The following is a 25,546-nucleotide window of genomic DNA, read 5'->3' as shown; positions in this document are numbered from 1 at the left end:
CGCCATTTTAGAGCCGATGTATCAATCGAAAATAATTTTACGCTTGTTATTACCACGTTTTTATTATTATTACAAATTGCAAATTTTATTATTATTATAACTAAAATAGTTAGAAATCAATTTAATTTCAGTTTGCTACTTCTGATTTAGGGTGTAGGTGAAATCTAACTTTCATAAAGACGTTTGGCTTGCGTTTGTGTTGTTCCTCAAACACGAAGCGTCATCGAGCGAGCTATTAACAGGTACCAGGGGTAAAATGTGGGTAAGTCTGCGGATAACCCGCGACATGTCGTTCACCCCGTGTTTTTTTCACGGATCGATGGCTTTGCGAAGGAGATACCGATACTACAGTAGTTTTCGACAGGTTTTCAGACCTCGAACAGCCCGAGGACGGATATTTTTCAGTGAGACGGTGCGCGGCCCTGGTTGAATGCCAATGGGAATGGAAATTCGAAGTTCGCGTATTATACATCAGCACGTTGCACGGAGCTTTGTCACTCATGCCGCAGGACTACGTGCGGTACGTGGCGAAATCGGTATGCATTGTGCCTCTCCAACACCGAACTTCCACGAAAATGTCCTTGCCACTTTTGGAGAACGCAAAATTTCACGCGATCCATTGTCGCGAGAGCAGCTAACTAACAATTACGCCATTTTGGGAATCTAGATTTACTTTATGTCGAAAGAAACTAATGACTTCATCATCGAGGCCCCACGATAATGTCTCTGTCAATCTCGGACGAAGCATAATGCAGGTAAAAATCGCGATGAAGTAGATCTATTTTATTGAAAAAAAAAAAAGAATAATTATTGCAATCGTAGTTTCTCTAAGGCTAAATTTGATTTTAGTTTTTCTAACAATAATTAGATACATTGCATTAGGTTCATTTTATTTCAAAACAGAATGATAATTGCAATTCTAGTTTCTTAATTAGTAATTATGATTTCAACTCGTCTAGTATTAATATTATCATTTTGGCTCCACTTAACGGTAATTTCATCATTCTAGTTCCTCTGTTAATAATTTCATTACTTTAGCTCCACCTAATAATAATTTCATGGTTTTAATTCCTCTATTAACAACGATACACTTTTAGCTTCAATAGTAGTAACAGTTTTATAATTTTAACTCCACTAATAACAATTTATTATTTTATAATTCTAGTGGTCCAATAACATATACATATACTTATTGTTAGTATTAAAACGTAAACTCACGACTCCAAAACGAAGATAAGAATGAATGTTCCTCTTTGGATTAAAAGGACCGAGGCACTCGATCGTGGTTCTTTACGAGAACGTTTCGATGGCACTGATTTACATGAACGGAACCGCTTCGTTGCGCAATTCTGCTGACGCGATGGAATTCTCATGGGAATCAGCACATTAGCTGATGCGAGATTTTGAACTGGCATCGACACCGCGACGAAATATAACATGGGTCGAGTGGAACTTTTCATTCAGGCTTAATTCCAAACATTTCTCAGTCTCCAATTCCCTTCTCAACCTCGGTGAAACGTGTCTCTTGGTTCTCACATTTTTTAAGAAGTAAACGAAGACTATATTTAATTATAAAAATAATAAGTAAATAAATATCTCAACAACTTCTATCATGAAATTTTCCTCTCGCTTTGTTCATTCTCGAAACTTTAGTAAAAAGAACATTAGAACACTGACTCTGTGATCGAATATTTTCTCTTAAATTTTTCATACGAACCGGCTGTTAAGGCAAGGTTCGCTGAACACAATTTCGGCCATGGGATCGCGTTATTTTCACCGATCCCCTATTTTCCTCTAAATTTCACCAAGATCCAAGCTTGCGGAGCAAAACACTGTTTCCCTGAAGCGGGACGATCAACTTTTAATTAAGTGCGGCCCGGCCGTGGACCGATTTCCCTGCCTCTTTTTCGGTGGCGTACGTTAAACGGATCGGTGCTCGATCTTCGCTGCGAAAATTCAACGAAACGACGGTGAACTCTCGGCAAACATTTAAAACGCGAACGCTATCAGCGCGTCTAGCGAATTTGCACAGCCGACCAGATAGTGTCATTCGAAGCGTGTTCACAAATATTTAGTTATGTAACCAACCACGAGCGATAATAAGCATCGGTTCTGCGGTTTTCGGATAATTATTCGACACAGTCATATTTTCCTCGACGAAATCCTACGGTCGTTCCGATTCCTTCGTTTCAAATCTTGATTTCACTGGGTCAGGAAATATATGTGGTGAGAATGCATACATTTTCTTGAACATGAGTATATCGATATGTGTTGATTTAAATTGGTATTTAAATTGGAGTTTTAGTATCGTCAGAAAATATAGAGAATTATCAACCCTTTTTTTTTGGTTTGAAGAAGAGTATTTTTCAAAGGACAAACTGTAATGGTTGAGTTGAAGAAATTGGAAATTTTACGAGTTATTAATTAGAACACGAATTGATTTGTCGGTTTAGAATAGTGACGAACTATTCCCATCTTCAACAGAAATGAACTATTTCCATTTACGAGTTCCAGAGTTCTGTAAGGGAGTTCAGTAATGTTTTACTCTATTAAAACAAAGCATTTATTCATGCTATTTCGAGAATTTAAATTCGGTAAGCTGCGGGAGGGACCCTGTGACATTCAGGTCGGTCGCCGATTTGGCTGAGACTTTGCACATAGTTCGCACTGTCCACGGAATGGTATCCTAAACACGTAGGGTATCGAACAGGGCTTGGAACGGTTGGAAAACTTTTTTAATAGCTTCCATTTAAACAGTTCGAATGGAGCTTTCTTGGAAATAATTTCCACGTTATTAAATTCTGACAGGAACAGAGAAATGAAAAATCTTGAGAGTAAACAGTTTCGATTGAATATAAATTATGATAAACAAAAATTGAAAAGTTCTGAGCATAGCATTGCATTTTCGTAAAGATTATTATTTAATAGTTCAAGACTTCAAAACAAACTTAAGCGTAGAATAGAATGTGCGGAAATATGCTATCTTGTAGAAAACAGTTTCATCTGCAATTGACTTAGTTTTAAGTATAGCCTTGATAGTTGCATAATCGTTTGTTCAATTAGAACAGTGTTCCTGTATTGTGTGATAGAAATGATACTGCACTATGGAAAAAGAGACGAGCCAAGTATAAATACGTATAATTAATATTCGTATTTCAGCCGTACAGCTGAACAATTTTCAAGAATGAAACGCAACGAATGGGAGGGAAATGGGGATACGAGAAATTGATAGAAGTAAACGTGTAACTTCCGATCCATTGAAGTTACAACAGTCGATTAATTCTCGGCTTGCTGAAGAACTCTGTTTACGCTTTCCAATGAGTTCGCTCGACCATGAAAGTTTAATCAATTGGGAGATTCGTTCCAGGTCTCTATTTGACGCTATTAAACAGTTTGCTAAATACGGAAACAATCGTGACACAGGCAAGAATATTCACCACGTTTCCGTTCCCGGGTCAGTCGAGACGTTTCTTCTCGTCGATTACAATACTATCTGTCAGAGCAATTGGAAAAATAAATGCTTCAAACAATGCCCGCATGCGATTTCCTATCGAACGTGCATTTCTCTACACATGCGATTAATCGACGGATCGCGATATATTTTTGTCAACTCGATATTTAGCGAAATCGCAGGATTTAACCGCGACATACATACACATATAAAAAATGAATATGACGTATCGGGACGACACGCAATTGCGGTGATTCAGATTCGTTTGTTTGTTGTCGAGCTATTTATGACCAAATATTTTTATCGCTGGATATTCAGTGAAATCCAACGCGATAAAATATTTTATTGAAATATTAAGTTCGCTAAATATTCGTCAAATGGTGTGCGTTGATAATCGTGCGTGTTTTCTGCCTGTCTGCACTGACACATGTTTGCATGTATTTATTTTCTATTCTTACCTGGTCAAGTCTAATTTTTGTATACTTGTGTCAGAACTATTTTATATTTTCTTTCGTTATCTATGCCATAGAATGGCAAATGTGAAGCTATTTTGACGCTAACTGAAAAGGATTGTCCTTTCATCAATTCTTGTTCGTTAACTCACGTTAATAGCATTTGGCACGTAGGCTTATCGACGACAGAACCATCTGTATTGGTATGATGTTGCACCGATGATTGTTCCGTCACAGATTGGTCCATCGGTCAGCGATTCACTATCCATACATTGGAACACTATAGACGCAATCTGACTCTGATTAGATCCATAGGACTCGCTTAGGAAATCAAGATTCCTGACCACACGATTATAGAGTGGAGAGGTAAGTATATACGATGCTGTCATTTAGTTAAATAGATCAAGAACTGAGAAAATACTATACTTTAATAGGTATGAAAAGGTTGTATCACCTTCTGATAACATAACATTGTCATATCATTCCCTTTCTATTCGCTAATTTTATGTTAAGCATGGAGAGTCACAATGGCTCTCGGTTCTTTGCACACCTCTAAATTGAATCGACGAATTTTAATTAACTAATTTTACTTCTCCGTTGTATTTAATGTTCTTTGAACAGACATAACTTAATAGCGATCACACAAGACTTATGAACCCAAACGATAACATAATCCTGAGAAAATGGGTCACATTTCCGAAATTACATGAATTTAAGCGGTAGTTTGTCATGAAGGAAGCGACGTTGTTCGACGGCCATTTTATTAGCCAATAATTGTACCAGCGGCACGTTCCGCAGCATGTTTCATTAGCAGATTTACGCACGAATTTATAGCGCTTGTTCCACTGTTTTCCTCCCTTGCTTCCTTCTTTTTCGAGATTAACTAAGAGCCCCACATCGCGTTAACGCGATTGTTAATTAACACAGGCTATCGAACGACAGAACCGTAAAATTAATACTCATAGCACGGCGGATAAATCTTTGATTAACGCAACTTTTATGACCCATCGGAAACGTAGCTGATTTAACGAAGCTGATTCAGAAGGAACAATTAGCGTTTTCACAATTTTTCTCATCGACCCGTTTCCAAACGAGAGCAGCTCGAAACACGTCGTTCGAGGAATCGACTGACTGTAAAATACGCGCGCAAAAACAATTCATTAATCTTTTTTTAATTTCCATGGGCGTTACATTTGCGCGTGAGACATAATCAAAATGTCTATAAACAGGGTTTCAATTAGCGTATTTTGCATATTTTCGTAACGCGCATGGGAAACTATTACCGATGCAAATGCGAAAACCGCGGCTACGTTGTATGCAATAAACAGAATATTAAAACCCTCTCGTTTCGACATTAAAATGTTGCATATTTTAGCTACAATTTACGCCTTGGGGTAATCGTGTATGTTAATAACGAAGGAATAATGAGCGCGGGCCATTTTTAACTTCATTTGATAGTTGTGTAATTTATAGAACATTACTTCCTTAAAAAACGTTGGAATAACACCCTGAAACTTCGAAATGCAATTAAAATTAATATCTCCGGTTCAAAATTAGTATTTACTCAACACAGTAATTGTGAGGAATTTTTCTATATTTTTATATCTATTGATTTGACTAATTATAAATTAATTTCTGAAAATAGTTAAATTAATTATTAACGATACTTGTTGAAGGAATCGTGGGGAATATGATTTCTTGTGTGAATCTTCTTATTGAGACCAGCTCCATAGATACAGACCTTTAGACGAAAATTCTAGTTTCGGTTTCTAAATTAAGAGTTACAAGTTGAATGAACAATTCCGTGCTGGTGTTTTCCGTTTAGGGGATGACTCGTAGTTATAGCACGTTCCCTCGGCAGCTTCGCAAAGTTCATCGACAGGCTTGACCCTTATATTGCAACAATATGCAAGTTGCGCCTCGAGGCTCGCCAACTTCTCGACGCTTCGGAACTGAGTTATCGACGTTGCCAGTTCGGTTAACAACTTTTTCGTTCGACACTTTAGCGAACACGAGTACAGCTATCTCGTATTATTGTAAAAAACATTTCACTAGCGATTTACACGACTACAAAAATTGAGCTCTTTCAACTCCATTACAGCACTGTATAAATTAATATTATTATTATTAAGTGTTCGTATTAACATCCATATTTATACCAACAGATACAAATACACCTATGCATATTTGTTGTATATTCTGTTCCAAGTGCAATCTGTGATTTCTTCGACGACTACGATGATAGTTGACGAGACAGAGAGTGAATGCGTGGAAATTTGGCAAACGAACGTCTCTCTAATCAGAATTAGATTACACCTGCAGCATATTAGTATTCTCTCATTACTAACGTCAAACTTGTTATCTACAGTTCAGTCTCTAGCGCAACGCCGATGCGAGTCTTAATTGCCTATGGCTTCATTACAGTTGGGAACAATTAACAGGAACTATTAACGGAGTCCAAAGATAACCAAATAGATATTTTATTCGACGATTATCAGACAAGTAATTCAACTATGCATCGATTGCGTTGATATTACACTAAAATCCATTTCAATCTAAAATTTTTGTTTTTAAAAAATTGTTGTAGAAGTAATTAATTTTAATTTAGTGACATAATTTTCTACATTAAACTGCATAAATAATTCTAATTTATGTATTGATATTATTTGAATTGTAGACTCAGTTCCATCCAAGCGGTCAGAGAATCTAACATTAATTTCAAAGATTTCAGAGTAATTTAGATTCGTTTTACAACGATGTTCCAACAAATCACAGAAACCTTTTGACAAGTGTTCCAGATTTTATGTACATCTCCCTTTCAAAGATTTTTCTCGAATTTCGTTTCGTTTCATCGAATTGCCAGTGCCAGTTCCCAATTTTCGTAAATGAGATTTAAAGGGACATAAACTGCATTTAACGTTGATTACGCGTAAATTTCCATTTTCGCAGTAATTAACGAGTGACCAGTGAAATCGACGAGTGTTCGCGATGTAACCGTATACTGCAAATCTGACAAACCTAATAAATAGAACACGAAAGTATAACACAGGTGCTTGTTGGTATTCTTCGTGGAAATTCGACTGTATTTCCAGACGACGATGTCGTAAAGTTCATGGACGATCACGAGTTCTGGTGCGAGGGATGCAGGAATTGAGGTCTGAAGGGTTTGAAAGTTTGCGCAACTGCATCGGCCAACTTGGTAGACATTGACACTGCGACAGCTGTTCGATAATTGCTTCTTCATCGATCTAGTCTGATTTCCACCCAGTCAACCACGCCGTAATGCGTACTTCCGTGTCTCGTGGAATTCAATCAATTTTGATTAGGATGATCCTTTAACACTCGGCATTTTTATGTAGCTCGTAAAGAGCTACAATTTTTGGTATTTTGATTGAATAAAATTGACAAATACGTGGAAAATTTAATTGTGAATATTTATTCATAATTTTCATGGTTGAATTCTGTGACTGAAGAAATTAAATAAATTATAGGAATATACACACATTGTTAGACAGGATTTCCAAAATCACCAACAAATTGGTGACCACCATCTCCTACCCTCCCCAACAAGTTACTCCACTACCAATAACAATAGCATCTAAGATGGGAAGGTCGTTCGCAATCAATGATCCTCGCTGCAATTTTTAATCATTGGCCGAATCGAGTCGAGGGGAACGACGCCGACGATGGCGAATTCTTCCCTCGCAACGATCGTCAAAATTTAATTTCGCGACGGTCCCATTGACGTAGGTCCTCGTTCGGCTCTGTCGAAGGCTGCCAGAAAAGAGGGATCGATTATTAAATCCGCTTATCTAATCGCCTGCGAGAGATTACGCGAGAGACGGGGCGTTTTCGTCGAAAACTTGGCCAATATTTTCTTCCTCCAGAAATGGAACGGTAGGAACCCCTGATCCAAGTTCGGGTACGATGTTCGATGGAAAAGATAGGATCGACTTTCTGAGGGCTACAGAATCGTCGACCATTATCTTTAATTAAAAGGTTGCTGCGATAAAATCCGCGGTAATGTAACGACGCGATTGTATTAGTTTCTTGAAAAGGAAACTCCTTATTAATCAATTATCGTGAGTTCCAATTAGAGACTTCTTCTATTTATTGTTAACGATTAGTCATAGTCAAGTGTTTGGTAAATTTTGAAAGTAAGGATAGGGGTAATAATTTGCTTCGAAAAATATATTTAATATATATATATAGTTTAATGTTTCAACTCTATGATGTAGTCAGGCTAGGTTATTCATTTCTCAAGCAAAATAAATTCAGCAATAAATAAATCAATAGTGAAAAGCATAATTACATTATTTCTCAATCACTTTTTATGTTTTTCCTAAATTTGAAGTTTTAGTCTCAATCTCCCTCAATCATACCCTACATCAGAAATCACGGTTGTCCCATTGTAACCCAAATTACAGTTTCCCAGTCAACGTTAACTAGAATAAAAGAGTAATAACTACCTATAACTCCACGCTAACGGTCGCGACAAATACCCCGACCGCATGCGCTGCAATTAGAGGCGCCCACCAGACCACCCCACAGTTTCCATCGCGGAAGGCCTCCTTTGCCAGTGAACCCATCCTCTCCCTTACCCTCGTGCATTAAAGCAAAATCCTCAAAATCGGCCATGGGAATGGTTCATTCGACCGCACGCTGTAACGACCGTTTCCTCTCGCGACTAAGCGTCCTGTTACCAGCCGCGTAGATAATTCAGGCTTCTAATTAAAACCGGCCACCATCCACCCCCGCCTCCTTAATTTCTGGCTAGGCACGTAATAGTTTGGGAGCAACGTTGGGTCTAGGCTGGCCGCGGAATCGCGTACCGTCCAAGACGCACCACCGATCGCGATAGAACCGCGTTGTCAACGATCCTGTTCATTATCCGCGTTTTGAATTGCGTCCACGACAAAAGAATTCCTCGACTTTATGGGACGGCTTTGTCCAGCGCATCGCAGGCGCCGGGCGTCGACGTCGTCTGACGTCGAATGCAATATCCCTCGGACGTTATATCCAATTCTGCGAGACCCCATAGGAGAGCTCTGTCCTTCTTTCTTTGCGGCCTCCTTCTTCATTATGTTGACTGTCAGGCTTGTCTCTTGGTGGTTGAATCTTGAACACTGTTATCTAAGTAGCACGTCTTTCTTGTAGGATTATCGAGCTCGACAGTGACAATATAGTGTCATGTATGAAGCTAGGTAGTAGATCATTTTCTGTCACTGTCGTTTATGGGTTCAGTATTGATACACTTCTGGTTTTCAATGAATTCTGGTTCTCTTGGAAAGTATCTCTCCACGCACTCTGGCAGTATCAGTTTTTCCGACGTTAGATAGTTACAGGTTTTTCAAGCACACCGCGAATGCGCTCGTTTTATTCGGGCGTTCGCTTGATTTTCGGTTCACTTTTACGCTAGTTTGCGCCAGCCGTTTTTACGGAATCCTCTTTTCCAGTGTTCTTGTTGTTCCTTTTCGTTTTATCTCTCTTTTAATTAGTTTGCTTTCTTCGTTACCGCACCGTTTTCATTCCCATCGTTTATTTCTTTCTTCGAGTGCATTACTCTTTTCGTGCGTTACCCCCCTCTCCCCAATTTTCTTTTTATCGCCGGCTTCTACACGTCTCAAAGTTGATTTTCAACCAACATTTCAAAGTAGTAGCTTTTAGTTCGGTCTTCGTTTTTTTTTCCACGAGCGACCTATTTACCCGTTTCTTTATGCAAATATCCGTTTGTATTGTTCTTTTGAACCGAGTTCTCGGGTTCGTATCGTCTTTCGAGTTTCTCCAGCCATTGTTTTCGTTTCGAACATTCTTTCCCTTTTTTTTTCTTCCTACCTACTTGATAAATCACCTTTTTTTTAATTATTCCCTCTGTGTCCCCGTTTCTGTTCGTTGTTCTTTTATGGCCAATTCTTCGAGAATATTCTGACTTTGTTTACGCGTACCTTCTGTCGCATTTTCTTAATCTTTTCTCCAACTAGAGCAAACTGTGTGAAACATACAAACATTTGATGCATATCTATGAAACCTACTATCATTAACAATTGATTAAAATGAATATATTTTGAGAATTCCTAGCAATAACAACTCGAGTTCACTGATTGATTACTACTATTTATTTTCAAATGAACTCCTTAATCCATACGTTACGTAAGTATGGTAAGTTGCACAAGACAAATTATTTTTTAAACTGACCTGTTTTCGTTTCAATTCTTCTCCTAGACCCTTCGTTCCTTTCTGATATTAATCCTGACCTACAGAAGAGAGAAATGCGAGTGACATCAAGCGTAGCATCGTTTCTCGATCATTTTATCGCGCTGACACGTGATCGGCGTTCCCTACGGGAAGGGCGATAAAAAAAAAAGCATCGCGGCGCGTACGTGTTCCTAGCTGAAGGTACATCGGTAATTCCCTCTTGCAGAACGTTCTCTTTCATATTTTAACAAGGTCGAACGTAGAATTTTAGGAACTCTCGACGTGGGAGGCATTAAATGGTAGCGCTTGGAGGAAATTGGATTTTGAGAAGGTTTGATTCGATTAAAAGCGAGCAGGAGAGACACGACTCGTGAAAAGTAATTTTGCTCGACAAACTAATAACACCCTGGTTTTTACCTTTTTTCCCCAGCAGGATGTATAACACTTTTTCATGAAGTTCCCTTTCCAATGTCCAATATGGAAATTTTGAACGTAACTTTTGACGTTAATTTTCTAGGGTTTTCCCTCGAGAACGGAGGGTAGAATTTAAATCTGAAGTCACAAACGAACCCAAAAGTCAAACTCAGGAAATGTATGTCTACAATTTTCAACATAATCTCTCAATTAATTAAGAAGGCAAATTTATATCTCGAAATACGATCACTTTCGCGAACTTAAATTCTATGGAGTGCCATAATTAATATCAGCACGTTAATCAGTTTCTCGACAAACGTTTGTCTGTAGTCATCGGCCTAACAATGTAATCCGAACGACATTTTGGCGAGGTACTCGCTACAGAGTGAGAATCTATCGTAACGTAACAAACACGACCCACAGATAATTACATTACGTTCAAGTAACTAACATTACAACAGATTCGTGAATAGCTTGGCCTAGTCGATGCACAAACAGACGGCCAGTATTCGACGATGAAACGTAATACCGTTTGCCTGTGATTGTTCTAATTACTAAGCAGAGCACTAAAATTCTGTCGCTTTGATGCGCCGCTTTTGTCAGGAGAGCTTTGAGCGTACCGTTTAGAGACATCGGAGGATGCATTTTCGAGTTAATTAGACGCACTGAGCGCAAATTATACGTCCAACACTTTATCGGCTGCTTGATAGGCATTGTTGATAGATATTGAGGATAACTGTAATCAATTCGTAATCAGATCCGAACGTTTGTCGCGGGAAACACCGCGAAAATTTTAGTTTGAGATTCGTGGACTATTATTTGGTTGTTAGGGAGGGGAATTTTTATTTGTTTGACCAGTTCGTTGACTGAAGTTGATTAGTTTAATCAGTCAAGGTTGATTACATCGAGAACTAAGAACCCGTTATTTTAAAGAATGCATAAATCGATTTTAAATACGCCAAGCATCAGAAACATAAAATGGAATCATTTTTCGATCCAAAATAAAAGCGTATCCCTTTAAAGAGGTCCACAGCGTCCCAGGCAGAGGAAGCTGCCACTGGATCGTGTCGCTAAAACGACGGCAGACGCTCGTAACGGAAATAGGCGACAAACAGGGAGACCGAGAAAGACGTCCGCGAGTTACTCGATTTACTCGAAGATAATCAACATAGACGTTGCCTGTGGAAGCTTCGAGGCGCGTCGTATCAGAGAGCCACGTAATTATGTAGGTGCACACACCTAGGCTTCTCGAGTCCTTCGAGCCTTCTCCTTGGACGAAAGCTCTCCAAGTTTCCTAGAGGTAGCTTTCGAAGCGCTATTCCCGGTTTCGGTTGCGTGACTTTAACGAGTTAGTCGCCCAGCCGTGTATAATGCAACGCACGAAACTACAGGCTCACTTTTGTCATCGTGATTAAGGGATGAGGGTTATCTGGGAAATCGAAGAAGAACACTGCTTCGCCAATTTTCTTCGGCTCGATTGATATATTACATGATCATTATTTTTCTATTCGAAAGATGTATGCTTGAAGATAAAGCACAAAAATAATTCAACAATATCGAAAATTCGTTTACATACAAAGAGTCCGATGAAACATTATGTCACCTTGACAGGAGAAACACGAACTTGGCGAGAGGAAATATTTTCTTCTCATCGTTTGGCTTGTTTGTGTTTCTAGCACTAGGTGAGCATAGTGCAGTTTGTGTTTGCGTGCTTAGTTTCTGGAAACATTGAATACCTACGTGGCATTGTTTGCTAAATGTCGAGGAATTAATGAGATTGTAATTGCAGTGAGATTAATGGTATGTGCGTTCGATATTCTGAACTGATGTCGCAAAAGAAGAACAATATTTTAAAAGTCTTAAAAGAATTGCTTTCTTGGTCTCTTCTAATTGTAAGGAGTAAAATAATAAGAAAATTTTCTTCTGTTTTATTATATAATACCTTTCTTTTCAGTACACGTTTATTTATAGCCTTACAGGAAATCTTCTACATAACACTGTCATCATATTTCCATTTTCTTCTCGAGAAACAGACTCTACTATTAAGAAAATTATTCAGGATATTTGCTCTCAATTATCACTGTGTACACACCTTGACCAAAGTACACAGAGCGATATCAAATTTCTGATTTTTCATGCAATTTTCAGCTTGGAAATGTCCCTTGAAATTAAAAATGTAATTCAAGGATTTCAACGGTTGCGCGCAACTTCCGGGTTTCTTTTTCGGTCACCCGTTTGACCATTTACCTGCCAGTCTCACGGGGAGAACTTTTATTTTACCGCTAAAGTTAATTAACATGTAGTTACCAAGCGTAGCGGAGACATGAATATGCGAGACCTTGAGGACGCAATTACGTAATTTTGTAGCCGCAGGCATTACTCCTCCGCGTTCCTGCAAAACCTTCTTTTGTGGCACTGGAGTAAAAAGTAAGAAAATGTTCTTGTTAATTACCGAACGAGAATTATCAATTAAAAGTGCCCACAGGAATCGCACCATCTGTAGAAAAGTAAGTCTGACAGAGAAAGTATCGAAACACTCCATATATTTTAAAAGTTCGAATGTAACAATATTAAATAACAAGATTGATTAAAGATGTATACAGAAAATTAATTCTGTCACATGATATTGAAATAATTTCTCCGTTTAAGGTTTCACTCGAGAAATAAAATAATTTGAAATGTAGGTATTTAATATATTTCAATCTCTGAGAATAGATATGTATAAATCAAGTCTTTGGGAATAATTGCGGTCCAGTGTTTCGCCCACGCGGGAAAGACTATAAATAATTTATCATAGACTGTAGTGTAGCATAATGGGTTTAAAAGATTCACGACTGCGGCGTCAAAGTAAATGTAATAAACATAGTTTGCCAGGATAATATGCAAAACGCTCCAAGTACGAAGTTATTTAATACGATATTCCGAATACTCTTCTTCGCATTAACGTATTCAAACGAAATAGATCGAGTTGCGAAGAAGTGGCTAAACGCAATAAAAGAGACAGAACTCTCGGATAAAGGAATCGCTCGTCCCGATTTTCTTTTTATCTTCGAGTCGGCGCGGCATCTGGAAATAAGTGGTCAAAGCAACGCGGAAGTCGCGACTGGAAGTGTTCGAGCGAAAAGAATTTCAATTAGAGCATCTGGACTCGTAAAAGAAATCTTTGAAATATAAGTCGAAGGTTTAAGTAATTCAGTAGCGATTTGGCGTTTTAAAACGTATTATTTATAAGCAATTTTCATTTTTGGATGATCACTATCGGGGTAATTTTTGAGAATTAAATATGAATAGCATATTATGATAAACTAGAGTTATAAATGATTCAATGCAAAAACACAGAATTAATATCTACATCTTATAAATATAAATTTTGGATTTGATTTAAGGGTCAAAATACAAATAAATATTTCTACCCAACTCTTCTAACCTAGCGAATGTCTCGCTAACACAATACTCCAACAAAACTACATAGTAATAAAATTCCTCGAAGTATCCTTCCGTCGATGGAATGAGATCAAGCCCAATTAACAGATTCATTCGACACAAGTGGCAGCTGTTTAAATTATTAATAAAGTTCTGTCAATTCGAAGTCACCTCCCCGAAGCTGAATTTTTTGCGAGTTCTTTTCTTTGCCATTCTTAAACAACGCTCTCCCTCATTTTTCACTCGCCGCGACACGAGCCGAGGCAGGAGGCGTTTAAAGGAATCACCAGACGGGAAATTAGCTCGGAAATCGCTTTCGGAGTTGCGAACAACGAGATTTCCCCCTCTCCACGGGTGACGCGCCGTTTGATTACTATGAAGTTACGCGGCCCGGAAACTTTTATCTGTCAACGACTCGCCCATTCGCGTATTTACGCGTTATCAGACACCGAGGGATCGTCACTGTCCGCGCGTCGACGAGCGATTGTCGCTGAATTAATTACGCGAGCGACGTAGTCAATATTTGAAACGAAATACGACGAATCCCTGGGTAAATGAATATCATTCGCGACACGAAAGCGCTCCGAGCGTGTCGAGTTAATTTACAGAACAATTAATTAAAGGGGTGTTGGAGGTGAGTCGTGTAACATGCGTGGATCTGTGCCCTTATCGGTGACGGGACGGAATTCTTGAGTTGATAAGGAAGCTTTTGGAGTATTCGACAGGTGCCTTTTAGAATATTTGATGAGTATTAATTGTATTGGAATGGACAAGAAAATGTAGACTATTTCAGAGTAAGCTTACGAGTTTTTGTTATTAATTCAGACTTCACTTTTGTACGAATACAACGATATTATTCTTAAGGTGCTCAAGATAAAAAAGAATTACGCGATTAATTCGTCAGGTAATTAAAAAGTTTCGTCCGTAGTAGGACCATTGTAAAATTTCCTTTAAATGATTAATGTTGTCGAGCCACAAACTCGATCTACCGTTTCTACTCGAATTTTCTGGCAGTGGTTTCAGCGCCAGTAGTAACGTACTGTATCGGTCAGACCTGGCGGTGAACTCTATATCTGCTTCAAGTCTCCAACGTCCACCACTACTGTTAGTAACACCAGCACACCGATGACACGCTCCATGTTTCTGAAGTAGTAAACGCTACACCATCCCAGACAATAGAGATCAGCGTCTGCCAAATACATACATAGTTCCCTAGCATCTGCGGAGTTTCAATGGTACCAGATTGCAAATCTCTGCAGGGAATAGAATATTCGTGGTCATGTGCAGGATATAAAAAAAAAAATCACCAAGACCAACAATTCGAAGGGTATTCAGAAACTGATGCACTAATATTTTTCAATATTCTCGAGTTCTACTGTTTTCTAAAAATTTTCTTGACTGATTCATGCACCTTTGTTGTAAATACATTTTACTTGAAAAGTTTGCACCTGATCCGAAAATAGATTTCCAAAGTAACTTCACAACATCAAAAAATTTAGCGTTACCTGTTCCGCGATCATAGACAAACTGAGAATAATTCAATCCAGCTTGAAAAGAAGTGGACATACCCCGAATGGATCCCCAACGAAATCAATTTTTTTCGTTCAAAAAAACAACGAAGCTCCGCGTGCGGTATATTCGCTTCGTTCGTTCAGTCTATTCTTTTTTTTTCATTTTCACAAAGAACCGTGGGGCTTTTGTGCTGTTACGACCCGTCCCGCGCACAACAATAAAACAATGGTAGGAAATTATTAGAACGTAGCGACGGTTCATCGTTTGCGATCGTTGACCGGATTTCGGAAACCGTATCACGCGCCCAGGCAACGACGTCGACTGAATTTGGACTCGTATTTCCCGTGGCCGCAACGCGACGAGCGTCTCGATTCACAAACACGACGATATCGATTTCCTATTAGCGTCAGGTGAACCGCCGACGTTACCAGCCACGACTTAGAAGACGCCATTAGTCGTCGACTGGAAGGGATCAACCGTAAGAATTATACAGTGTGATTCTTTAGCTAAATGTCCCGGAGGGGCAGCGTGTCTGACCCAATACGAATCACGACTACTTTCAGGACTGATCTATCCTTCTCCCCATAGTAGACAAATACCTTAAAAGAAATTTGTCAATTTTTTAATTTTTATAAGGTGTTCATGATATGTTTCTCTGTATTCATCTATAAAACTTACAAATGTTTATTTCAATTGTAATAATTAAATCTTTGAGCATGACTAAAATCCACGACTCAAAAAGCTGTGTTACGTAAATCCTCGTAAAATCTTATATAGGCAGAAATGTAGGTAACAAAGGCTGCAAAAATAATTCTTTTACTATCACTATTATTCTTTAATTCTGATGAATTTACAAACACAAATCACGAAGAGTCTCTTTGAAATAAATCCTTTGTGTTTCCAATCCTTTTCAAGATGGCATCAGCAATGTAACTTTGGAAGGTACTTTCACGCTTCCAGCTCAGTTTACAGCCTCTGAAAAATACATATTCCTTGGGAGGAAGGGTGAGCCATTACGCAGAGGATGTAAATATATACTGTTCGACACAGCCTCCATGCCCCTCATTCATGGCACCCTATTCTCCTTAATCTGAGACTGATCTTTCTATCTCCCCGCAATATGCGCATATAAGTCACAAACAACGATGATATCGGCGTTGCATTAACCTTAATTACGTTCGAGCATTAATGTTCGGTATGCGGCAGCTGCTAACGACTCTGACCTCCTAATGCCACGCACGATTGTGTACGGTTGTCATGTGTCAGTGCAGATTTAGATTGAAGCAAAGCTGAAAAGCTATAGTAAACATGCATGTGCAAATCTAAGAAGTCTAAACGAAGCTCCAACACACAAAGAAACGTCTATAGTAGAGGGATACCACTCGAATTGCATTGAAACAATAGGGATACTCGATTCGAGTTCCAATTCTCAATGGACATGCATAATGTTTCATAGCTGACTGATGTTATCGTGATACGGATTAAACGTTATTATGTTACACAGTGCAATTCACTTTAATTGAATATTAATTCAACAACAATATTGCGTTACACGATGCAATAATATTTGAACGCGTTACGATGCTAGGCATCGACGCTGATGGTAAACACTGTCGGAACATTCTGGAGGGAAAGGAAATTCTGTACGTTGCAGACAATTATTATCCAAGTACATTGCTAGGCAGGAAAGTAGGAAATAAGTAAAGAATTCTATATATTCGTTTAAAAAAGTATTTCTATGTGTAAAAGTTGTTAAAGGCAACCGTTCACACTTGAATTATTAAAAAACCTGTTTCACGCGCGAGAAAATTCTCGTTCTGCAATTACCTGCGTGTTCTTCAGATTTAAACATAATGAAACATTGTTAGAGAGAAGTTTCACGAGCAGGCCACGCAAATGGGTGGTAATTGAGAAATTTATATCAGTTGAAATAAAGCATCGCAACAGAGTGAAGCAATTTTAACGCGAAATAAAACTCGCGAGTTGTGTGAATTGCTGTCAAAGTGATGAATTGAAATGATAGAAAATAAAGGACGCTTTATCCGTTGCTGAAAAGTGTTATTCGCACAAGTATGAATTTTTAGTGTTGCCGAGTACTTTTTCTACCAAAAACGATTTTGTTGGTGCAGTTCATCTTATTCTACTTGATTGTAGTCTGTGCAACGCGGAAAAACGAATCAAATCATAGAACGAGACGTGTATCGGAGTTGGATTGACTCAGCATGGAGGGAAAAAGCGAGAAAACTCTCGGAAAGCAACTCGAGTGGCACCCTATGGGGATCAGTTCACCGCCAACAAGTTAAAGAAGAGGAAGTAACGACGTTCAGGTATAGTACTCACCGTCGTTGTTCGTACGGGCACGTGGCGGCGATGAGCTGGCCGTTGGGAAATTTCGGGAAACGTTATCCCTTGGTTGCGGTTGAGGCCCTTCGAGGTTTGGACTTGGACTGAATTCCGCCCTGAAATCCGCCCTGTCGAAGCCCTCCTCGAACTCGTGCATCAGGTTCATTTCGTCTGGCTCTACGTCGCTTGCAAATTGTTCTCTCAACACTGCCCGCGGTACTGAAACAAACAAACGATTCATCATTAACTACATTTGAAAGTTTAGCCAAAAAGGTGTTAAATGTACCCCTAAACCAAACTCGATCAGCGATCGCGGATTCTATAAAATTTACACAATTCGGTGGGTTTTTGTCGAAAAATTCAAACCTCGAAGAGCATTGAATTTTCACCACGTGTTGGACGGCATGTTTGCGCTGCCTGTCAACGAAATTGGCGTTTCAAACTGCAGAAACACGCTGAGAAAAATGCACGGAGATAATACCGACACATTTTATACGGGAAACGAGATTTGCTTTCGTTACCCGGCATAAAGGAACAGCTCCACTAAAGTACACGGGACACGTGTCGCGCCCTTAAAAATAGCACGTTCTTCAGGATGTTATGACCCTATCTTTCGTAAACAACGCTCAATGCTTTTAGGAAATTACAGCTTGAATCGGCTACTTTTTGACGGAATATTTAATTTTACTTTAAAAAATTCCATAAGACTGCAACTAGGCAATGATTTAAAACTCCACGAAGCTTATTTAAGGGATGAAAGAAAGACTTTTAACCAGCATGAGATGCATCAACGAAATTTCGTGCTACATGTAAGGGAACAAACTTTATCTCCGTCTAGAAGGCCATTTAAGCTTTTATTATGCTATTATTTTATCATGCTGCACCCGAAGATAAAGTAACACGTACGGCAATTCTCTCTAAGAGGCATTTATGGAAAGCACATTTTTTCGAGAGGAATCGTCAACCTGTATACGGTGGATAAAAAAGTTCTAATAAAATCTAAATTCAAGATCAGAAGTGAATTTCGATGGCGCAATCCTGCACAGAGAGAATTTGTAAAGGCAGTGCCACGACTTGCATTCAAATGTAAATTTACCATTTCTTCGCGCAAAAGGAATGGGAAAAGATACTCGAGCTTTTCTGGAAAAATTTAGAATCAGGGCATCATTTTATGTTTTATTAACGCCTATACTTACATCATTTTTAAAATTAACATGCACTTTTAAGTTCTTAAAAGTGAAAGTGTCCGAATTAAGAAACCCACCTGACAAAGTGGGCATTTGGTTCACGAAGGTTGAAAAACATTCGTGTTCTTAAACTGTAACGTGTTTTAGATACTCTCTGAGCTTTTAATAAATTTATGACGCAGCGTTATCGATGGAAAATTGCGAGGACAACGATCCGAGAGTTACGAGGCAACGAAACCGCCGGATTTCATGCTTCCAAGAGGGGTTGAGCGCACGACGGAAGTAGCAGCCTCGTATAGTTTACTTACCGCGATTAATAATTGCAATTTAACACCAATGTTGCGGTGCTAGATAGCACAATGGGTTACACGCAGGTTCTGGCTCGGATGCACAGCTACGAGACGCTCTAACCGAACCGGATACATTATAACCCAGCGTCCACGGATAATGGAACAGAGAAAATGTGAGGTCGGGAGTAGATACACCGACATTGCAAATACACATTCGATCGAACGTGTAACGTTTCCCGTGGACGTGATATTGAATAAAAATAATGTTTACTATACCTCTCGTGACAGTAACGCAATAGCTGGCGAACCCTGTGAGTTTAGTTTCCATTTTACTTTTTTGCGTCGTTCAAGGTGCTTCTCGAGTTTTGTAAAGTGGTTTGTAATACTAAAGAAACGTTTTTCGAGGAAGTTCGGGAATGTGTAAAACAATTTCCGTCCTCGTTGAAACCGTTTCAAGTACAACAGAATATCTATTTTTGGAATTCAACATGTGACATATATTTTTCGTTGAAACCTCCCTTACGGTTACAATGTATTCCACTTCGTTACATAAAAAAATTGTTGACCGTTAACTCTTATGAAATATTAAATCCGAAAGCTGTGCTTGAAACAATTTTATACTATGGTTTTCATACCTGTAGAAGTACAAATTTGCAAAATTTTGTATGAAAAACGTTACACGTTTTCGTAATAAAATAACACAAAAATCTCAAAAGGAACATTGTGTAATGGTTTAATTCACTTGTATTACATTTTTGTTTTATTCCTACAATGCAGGCTTTCTGTACTTCAAAGCCAGAAATGATAAAAGAATGATTACATATGAAAACTGCGAGCAACTCTGTTCTTCTCTTGTTTTCCAACAATCCTTACGACAATTTTATGCGTTTTATGCAAATATTAAAATCTTGCGTAAACTCAAAGACGAATATTATTATTTTAGATTAGGAAATAAATTGGAGTCTACTTCCAAACAATGATATAAACTATTTCCTTTCATTTATTTTAATAATATTCCAATAATATTATTAGTATTTAATATTAATAATGGAAACTATTTATTTTATACAAGTTTTCTTATTGCTTCTATTTATATAATTCAACACAAATATTATTATATTGAACATCGTAACGGGCTTAAAGTACTTTGAACCTGTACGTAAATCAACCAGATGTCTGAAGTTGTAATCCTCGTGGGCATGTCAAAATTGTGTACTGAGAATAATGTGGGAAGGGAAACACGACAAAGGAAATGAGATGCAACTAGCATAGTTCTGACAATGAGTTCCATTACCGATCACCCGTGCACGCATCAGTGACTATGTAATAGCTACAGGTTCAATGGAGGCTCCATTACAAAATTTACATGTATATAGAAATTCTCTTGCAAGTAGTTAAAGCAATACCTTGTCGACACAAACAAGTGTTTTTTCTTTTCAAAGTTTTAAACATATTGCACCCTCGCAAGAAAAGTGGAGGACCCTTCCACTTCGTTTAAATTAAAATAAATAGAATACATGTTGCTGCCGATCATAAAAGTATTATTATATTCTTTTTGAATCAAGTAAGCTTTGATTGCACTCGCCAAGCATAATGCGACGCACTCCTGGAGTATAAGTTAGTTGAATAAACCTGCTTCTTTGATAATTAGCAACGTAGACAGGCTTGCAAAGTGCTTCGAACCGTGCGGATTACAGAAGAACCCACTTCGGGTTTTCCGGAGCTTTGAAAAGTAAATTGGGTCTCATTAGCCTCCGCGTTTCAGTTTTTCGAATAGTACTATTCCAATTAAGAGTTATACTCGAATTTGAAGTGCTCTTTACTCGCCTATTTTCCTCAGATTTGTGAATTCAAAACAAACGAATTTCGGCGCAAATGTCACTGTTGCAATTAACAAATGAAGAAATTTCGATACAAAAACTGATCATTCCTACCACAACTAGCAGCCAGCAGTCATTGAATGACTGAAAGTATTGAATCTACTTGTTTCTTTCTAAATTTCTTCTTGAACTCAAAATAATCCTGCTATCATATAGTTTCTTTATAAAACAAAATTATAATATACTTGTTTAAACGGTATTAAATCTTGTGCTTGAATATAAATCTATATAAATGGGCAGACTTAAAATAAAGAGTAGCTAAATACAAAATTCCCAGAACAATATAGTTGTAAAACAATTCTTCCAATTCACTCGAACATATAGATTATACAAAAGGTAGTGCCATTTTATTCAAAAAATGAAGGAAAACTTCAATACCAAACAACTATTCGTAATTCGATATCAAATATCAAAAGTGTCGTAACGAAATTTTCCTATGAACTAGCCAACGCAAGTTTTTTACAAGTCAGTAGGCCAGGTACGAAACGACAACAAACAAACGTGATTTGCTTACAATGGGAGTAGTTGCAGCCAGCTCGAAACTCAGTTATCACATATGTGCTTGCGCAAGTGATTTCATCGTGTTGCTATTGTTGTTATCGTAATTGTGCATTTTAATCCGCTGCGCAATGAAAGGGCTACGCCCGTCACGTAATTGAATGCGATATCGAGATTGTCCTGTAACGGCTAGCGAGAATATTGCGCGGCAAGTAGGATGGAAAAACACAGTAGCGATTGTTTTCGACGATACGAGCACCGATATTGACTGGGGAAAACAGCTTCGTGTGATTTTAGATTCGAGTTAATTTCCAAAACAAACACACCAATTTCTGATTAATCCGATAGACAAATTACACATGGGACGTATTATCCTCGACTGCTGCAAATATTCTGCAGGAAATGAACTCCAACTGAAATAGAATATCAAAATCTGGAACAATAAATTGACCCACAGTCCTTGTATCTGTGAGAATGCAAAAAAGACAATAGATGTCTCATAGTGAAATAAGTAAACGCGAACGGTTGGGAATTTGTTTACAATGCATACGACCACTGTTATTACGCTACATGTAAAATTCAATTGCATCCATTCTGGTTCAGCGAAATGCAAATTATCTCAAGCAGCGCGACAATCGTTGAACCGACTAAGGCGGCGAGAATGACGAAGCTTATCAACGCGTATCGCATTTGCCGTTAGCTTAACGCGCAGGCTATCGTATTAACCTGATGCCCCGTTGTTCGCCTGGATTTCGGATACAGGGAACGGCCACCATGGGGCCAGGGTAATTATGAGAACGTAGAATTTATAGCCAGCACGTGTGGCTTTCGCCTCTTCGATCTGCACGGCGCCAAACCTCTTGAAACCATGGTATTAACAGGTTTCGAGCTCGTCTGGGCTCGCAGCCTGCGACCAAGTGGCATTAAACGTCACCGATACACTGAACGTGAATGCATCCGGTAAAGATCGCAATCGTACGTACGCTGGTCCGCAAGTGTTAGAACCAACAGGTCTGCCGTAATGTTCCCACAAAGATCAGACATGGACGGAATTGTTATTCTGGTAAACGTTCTCCATACAGAGTGTAAGATAAGTTCGTCCCATTGCGTCTTGAATGAAAATTCTGATTTTAGAGAATATTAGAAATAAATAAATTAAGTTATATTCACGCTTGTTTCTTTGTTTGCCTCAAAGGCGATACAACCTTTTAGTTCGTGTTTACCAAGAACGTTCGTTTCTTTTTAATTTATCTTACATGTAAAATAAAATTAATTTCTGTTTTTGCCTTAAAGACTATACAATCCTTTAGTTTATATTCATCAAGACCGTCCTTCAGTTACCATTCAATCCTTCCGAAAAAAATAAAAAACAGTTCCCAATTGCAATTGCCAGTTAAAGCCACGTTAAAAAGTTCATTCGATCGGAACAATCGAGAAGGTCCAACATCGCAAGGCGATTCAACAACGCCCGATCTCTGTCCAGATCCCCATCGTTGTATCGTTTCGCTGAATCGAGAGGTTGGCGATGCGTAGCGGTAAAGCAGCCTCCAATGGCTCGAAGAGAAGACGAGGCGGGTCCAGTCGAGGCAATTATTGTTCCCCGAAGTCCCATCAGCGAGAGATATCGTCGCAGACCCTGGCAGTTCGAAGGTGTTCTCTAAATTTTGCGGAACCCTTGGCTCCGACGTCGCCATCCGCGCGCTAATAAGATCCGTGTAATACGCGAAGGGTCAATTTCGTTCATGGAAGGTCAATTTTCGTTCGTGAAGGGTACCTGGAGGATCCAACGTTCCCTGGTCGGTCGTTCGACCGGCGATATTCCTAAAGCTTTCTCCAGGCTACTGTCCGTTAAGCTCGTTATCAATGTAACACTGATTAAAGGACCGCCCAGGCAAAAGTCGTCTCTCACTCCTTCTTTTCTTCTTCTACAATCACTTTTTCCAAGTTCCTGTGCGTGATTCTGAGCCTGATCAATTGGAAAGTGTAATTATTTCTTTGCTTCGGTGTGCATTTAGAATGAACTACTAAAGGAAGGAATGAATGAAATACTAGAGATGTACAGATGTATTTGTTTAATTTGTTACTTTGTGTCCACAAAACTAGAGTTTCTTTGGGAAATATAAATCATCCCTCGAAATAAGCTTGAAAAATGAAAGAAACGTAAGTTCCATCTGCAGTTAATGTCCGATCGAGGACGTTCGCGTTCAAACTAATTTCGAGCCGGCGAATGAAATAATTTTGCTGGAAATAATACTCGGAAAGGGCGTTCCGTGGCGTCGAAGTGGAAAAAGAGCTGCAACGGGTTGCAACGCTCAAGCGTGTTCCATTGGCGATGCAGGCCAAGCGTCCTTTCGTCCGTTGCCGTGCATACGTTCCTAATTTCACGAAACGTCACCAGACCACGCAGAGAACAATTTGGAATAGCCAAATCTGCATACCGACCGTTTCTCATCGTCATTGGAGATCACGAAGCATGTACAGCGTTTAGCAGAGACATCACGGGCATTCGCGATGCTTTCCCCAATTAATTTTCTCGGCGCAAATTAGGGGGAACTTGAGCGAGCACTGCGCATCATACTTGCACGTGAAAATATGGTCTACAGATTTTCTACAAATTGGATTCATTTGCAACGCAAAACGCAGACATTAATGTACTAAATTTTGTTCAATTTGAAGTACATAGACCAAGAATATTTTTAATATCTCATCGATCACGTGTTCGAACTACTTTCATTTCGAATAGCAATGCTGCTACTTCTTCCATGAAAACAGTAATCTAAAATAAATATTATTCTACCTCAAGCCGATCTTGATGTAGAGTAATGATCGCGCAAAAGCTTCTCTTGGGTCGAACAAATGGCGGAAAATATTATTTCAAGAGACGAGAAGAGGTCCTTTGTTAAGCTCGAGGATCCTTTTGAAGCGACTTCTAACGCATTAGAAATCTCAGGATATCGCTGTTGTGGCTTCAAGAATAGAAAGGAAGAGTTTAAAAGAAAAAGGTAGAAACGGCGATGGCACGGAAAAACGACGAGCCAGAGCACCGCGACCAAAAATTTCCACAAATCCCACGGGGACACATCCGACACGTCGGTCAAGACCTTCCGCCACGGGCATTTCCGGCGGATTTTTTTCGACGGCCATTCGATCAGCCGCATTCATCGCGTAAAATCCAAAATCGCTTTACAGCGGCGTGCATCGACCGCGAAACAATGACCCGTTCCTGCTCACTCTGAAACCTTTGTGTCGGGGATGAGAATATTGGCAAAAATACGTGGTGTCCATAAAATTCCTATCTACTTCAACGAAATAACCTTTTATTTCATTTTCATGAGTCGTAATTAATTAATCTTTTCATCTATATTTACATCATATTTCATCACAACCCACATCGAATATAAGTGCAAACAGTATACCATCCATAAAACAAAACGGAAAATACACATCAAGTCGTGTAATAACGGCCTTGCGTATTTTATACATTCATGGCGCGTATAAACACGAAAAACGTATGTGTAAACGTACCAGAATTTATGCTTTCGCGCAAAAATAAATATTAACATCACTATATTAATTTATTAAAAGTTTACTTCGACACGTTTTTTCGCGTGCATTTCCAAATTAGCATACGCCACGTATGCATGAAAGTAGTAGTATCACGATAGGGGTAACAATTCATTGGTACGTCACAACTAATTCTAAATTCATAATCTTTTTTATCAAATTAACCGAAAACCGAAGGAAAGCGATTTCCATGTTTGCGGTTTGTTTGGAAACGAATCTTGCACGATAACTTCTTGGATGTCTGGAGACAAAGAGGCAAAGGTTACTCAATAACCATCACGGAACTTGGCGGAGAAATAAATTAACGCTTGAGAGGGGGATTTACGTGGAAAAACAA

General features: G+C 38.8%; 1 protein-coding gene across 2 annotated transcripts in view; it reads right to left on the bottom strand.

Moving 5' to 3' along the window:
* The window catches only part of LOC128891098 (uncharacterized), a 226,616-nt gene that overhangs the window by 6,372 nt on the left and 194,698 nt on the right, over positions 1 to 25,546 (bottom strand). For both annotated transcript variants that reach the window (XM_054150302.1, XM_054150301.1), the window contains one exon: positions 17,788 to 18,009. In XM_054150302.1, coding sequence (XP_054006277.1) covers positions 17,788 to 18,009 — 222 coding nt within the window. The remainder of the gene's footprint in view (positions 1 to 17,787; positions 18,010 to 25,546) is intronic.

This window comes from Hylaeus anthracinus, unplaced genomic scaffold (assembly GCF_026225885.1).
Source record: "Hylaeus anthracinus isolate JK02 unplaced genomic scaffold, UHH_iyHylAnth1.0_haploid 12001, whole genome shotgun sequence".
Taxonomy (NCBI): Eukaryota; Metazoa; Arthropoda; class Insecta; order Hymenoptera; family Colletidae; genus Hylaeus; species Hylaeus anthracinus.
Note: the sequence above shows the minus strand (reverse complement) of the source record. Positions and strands in the feature narration are given on the sequence as shown.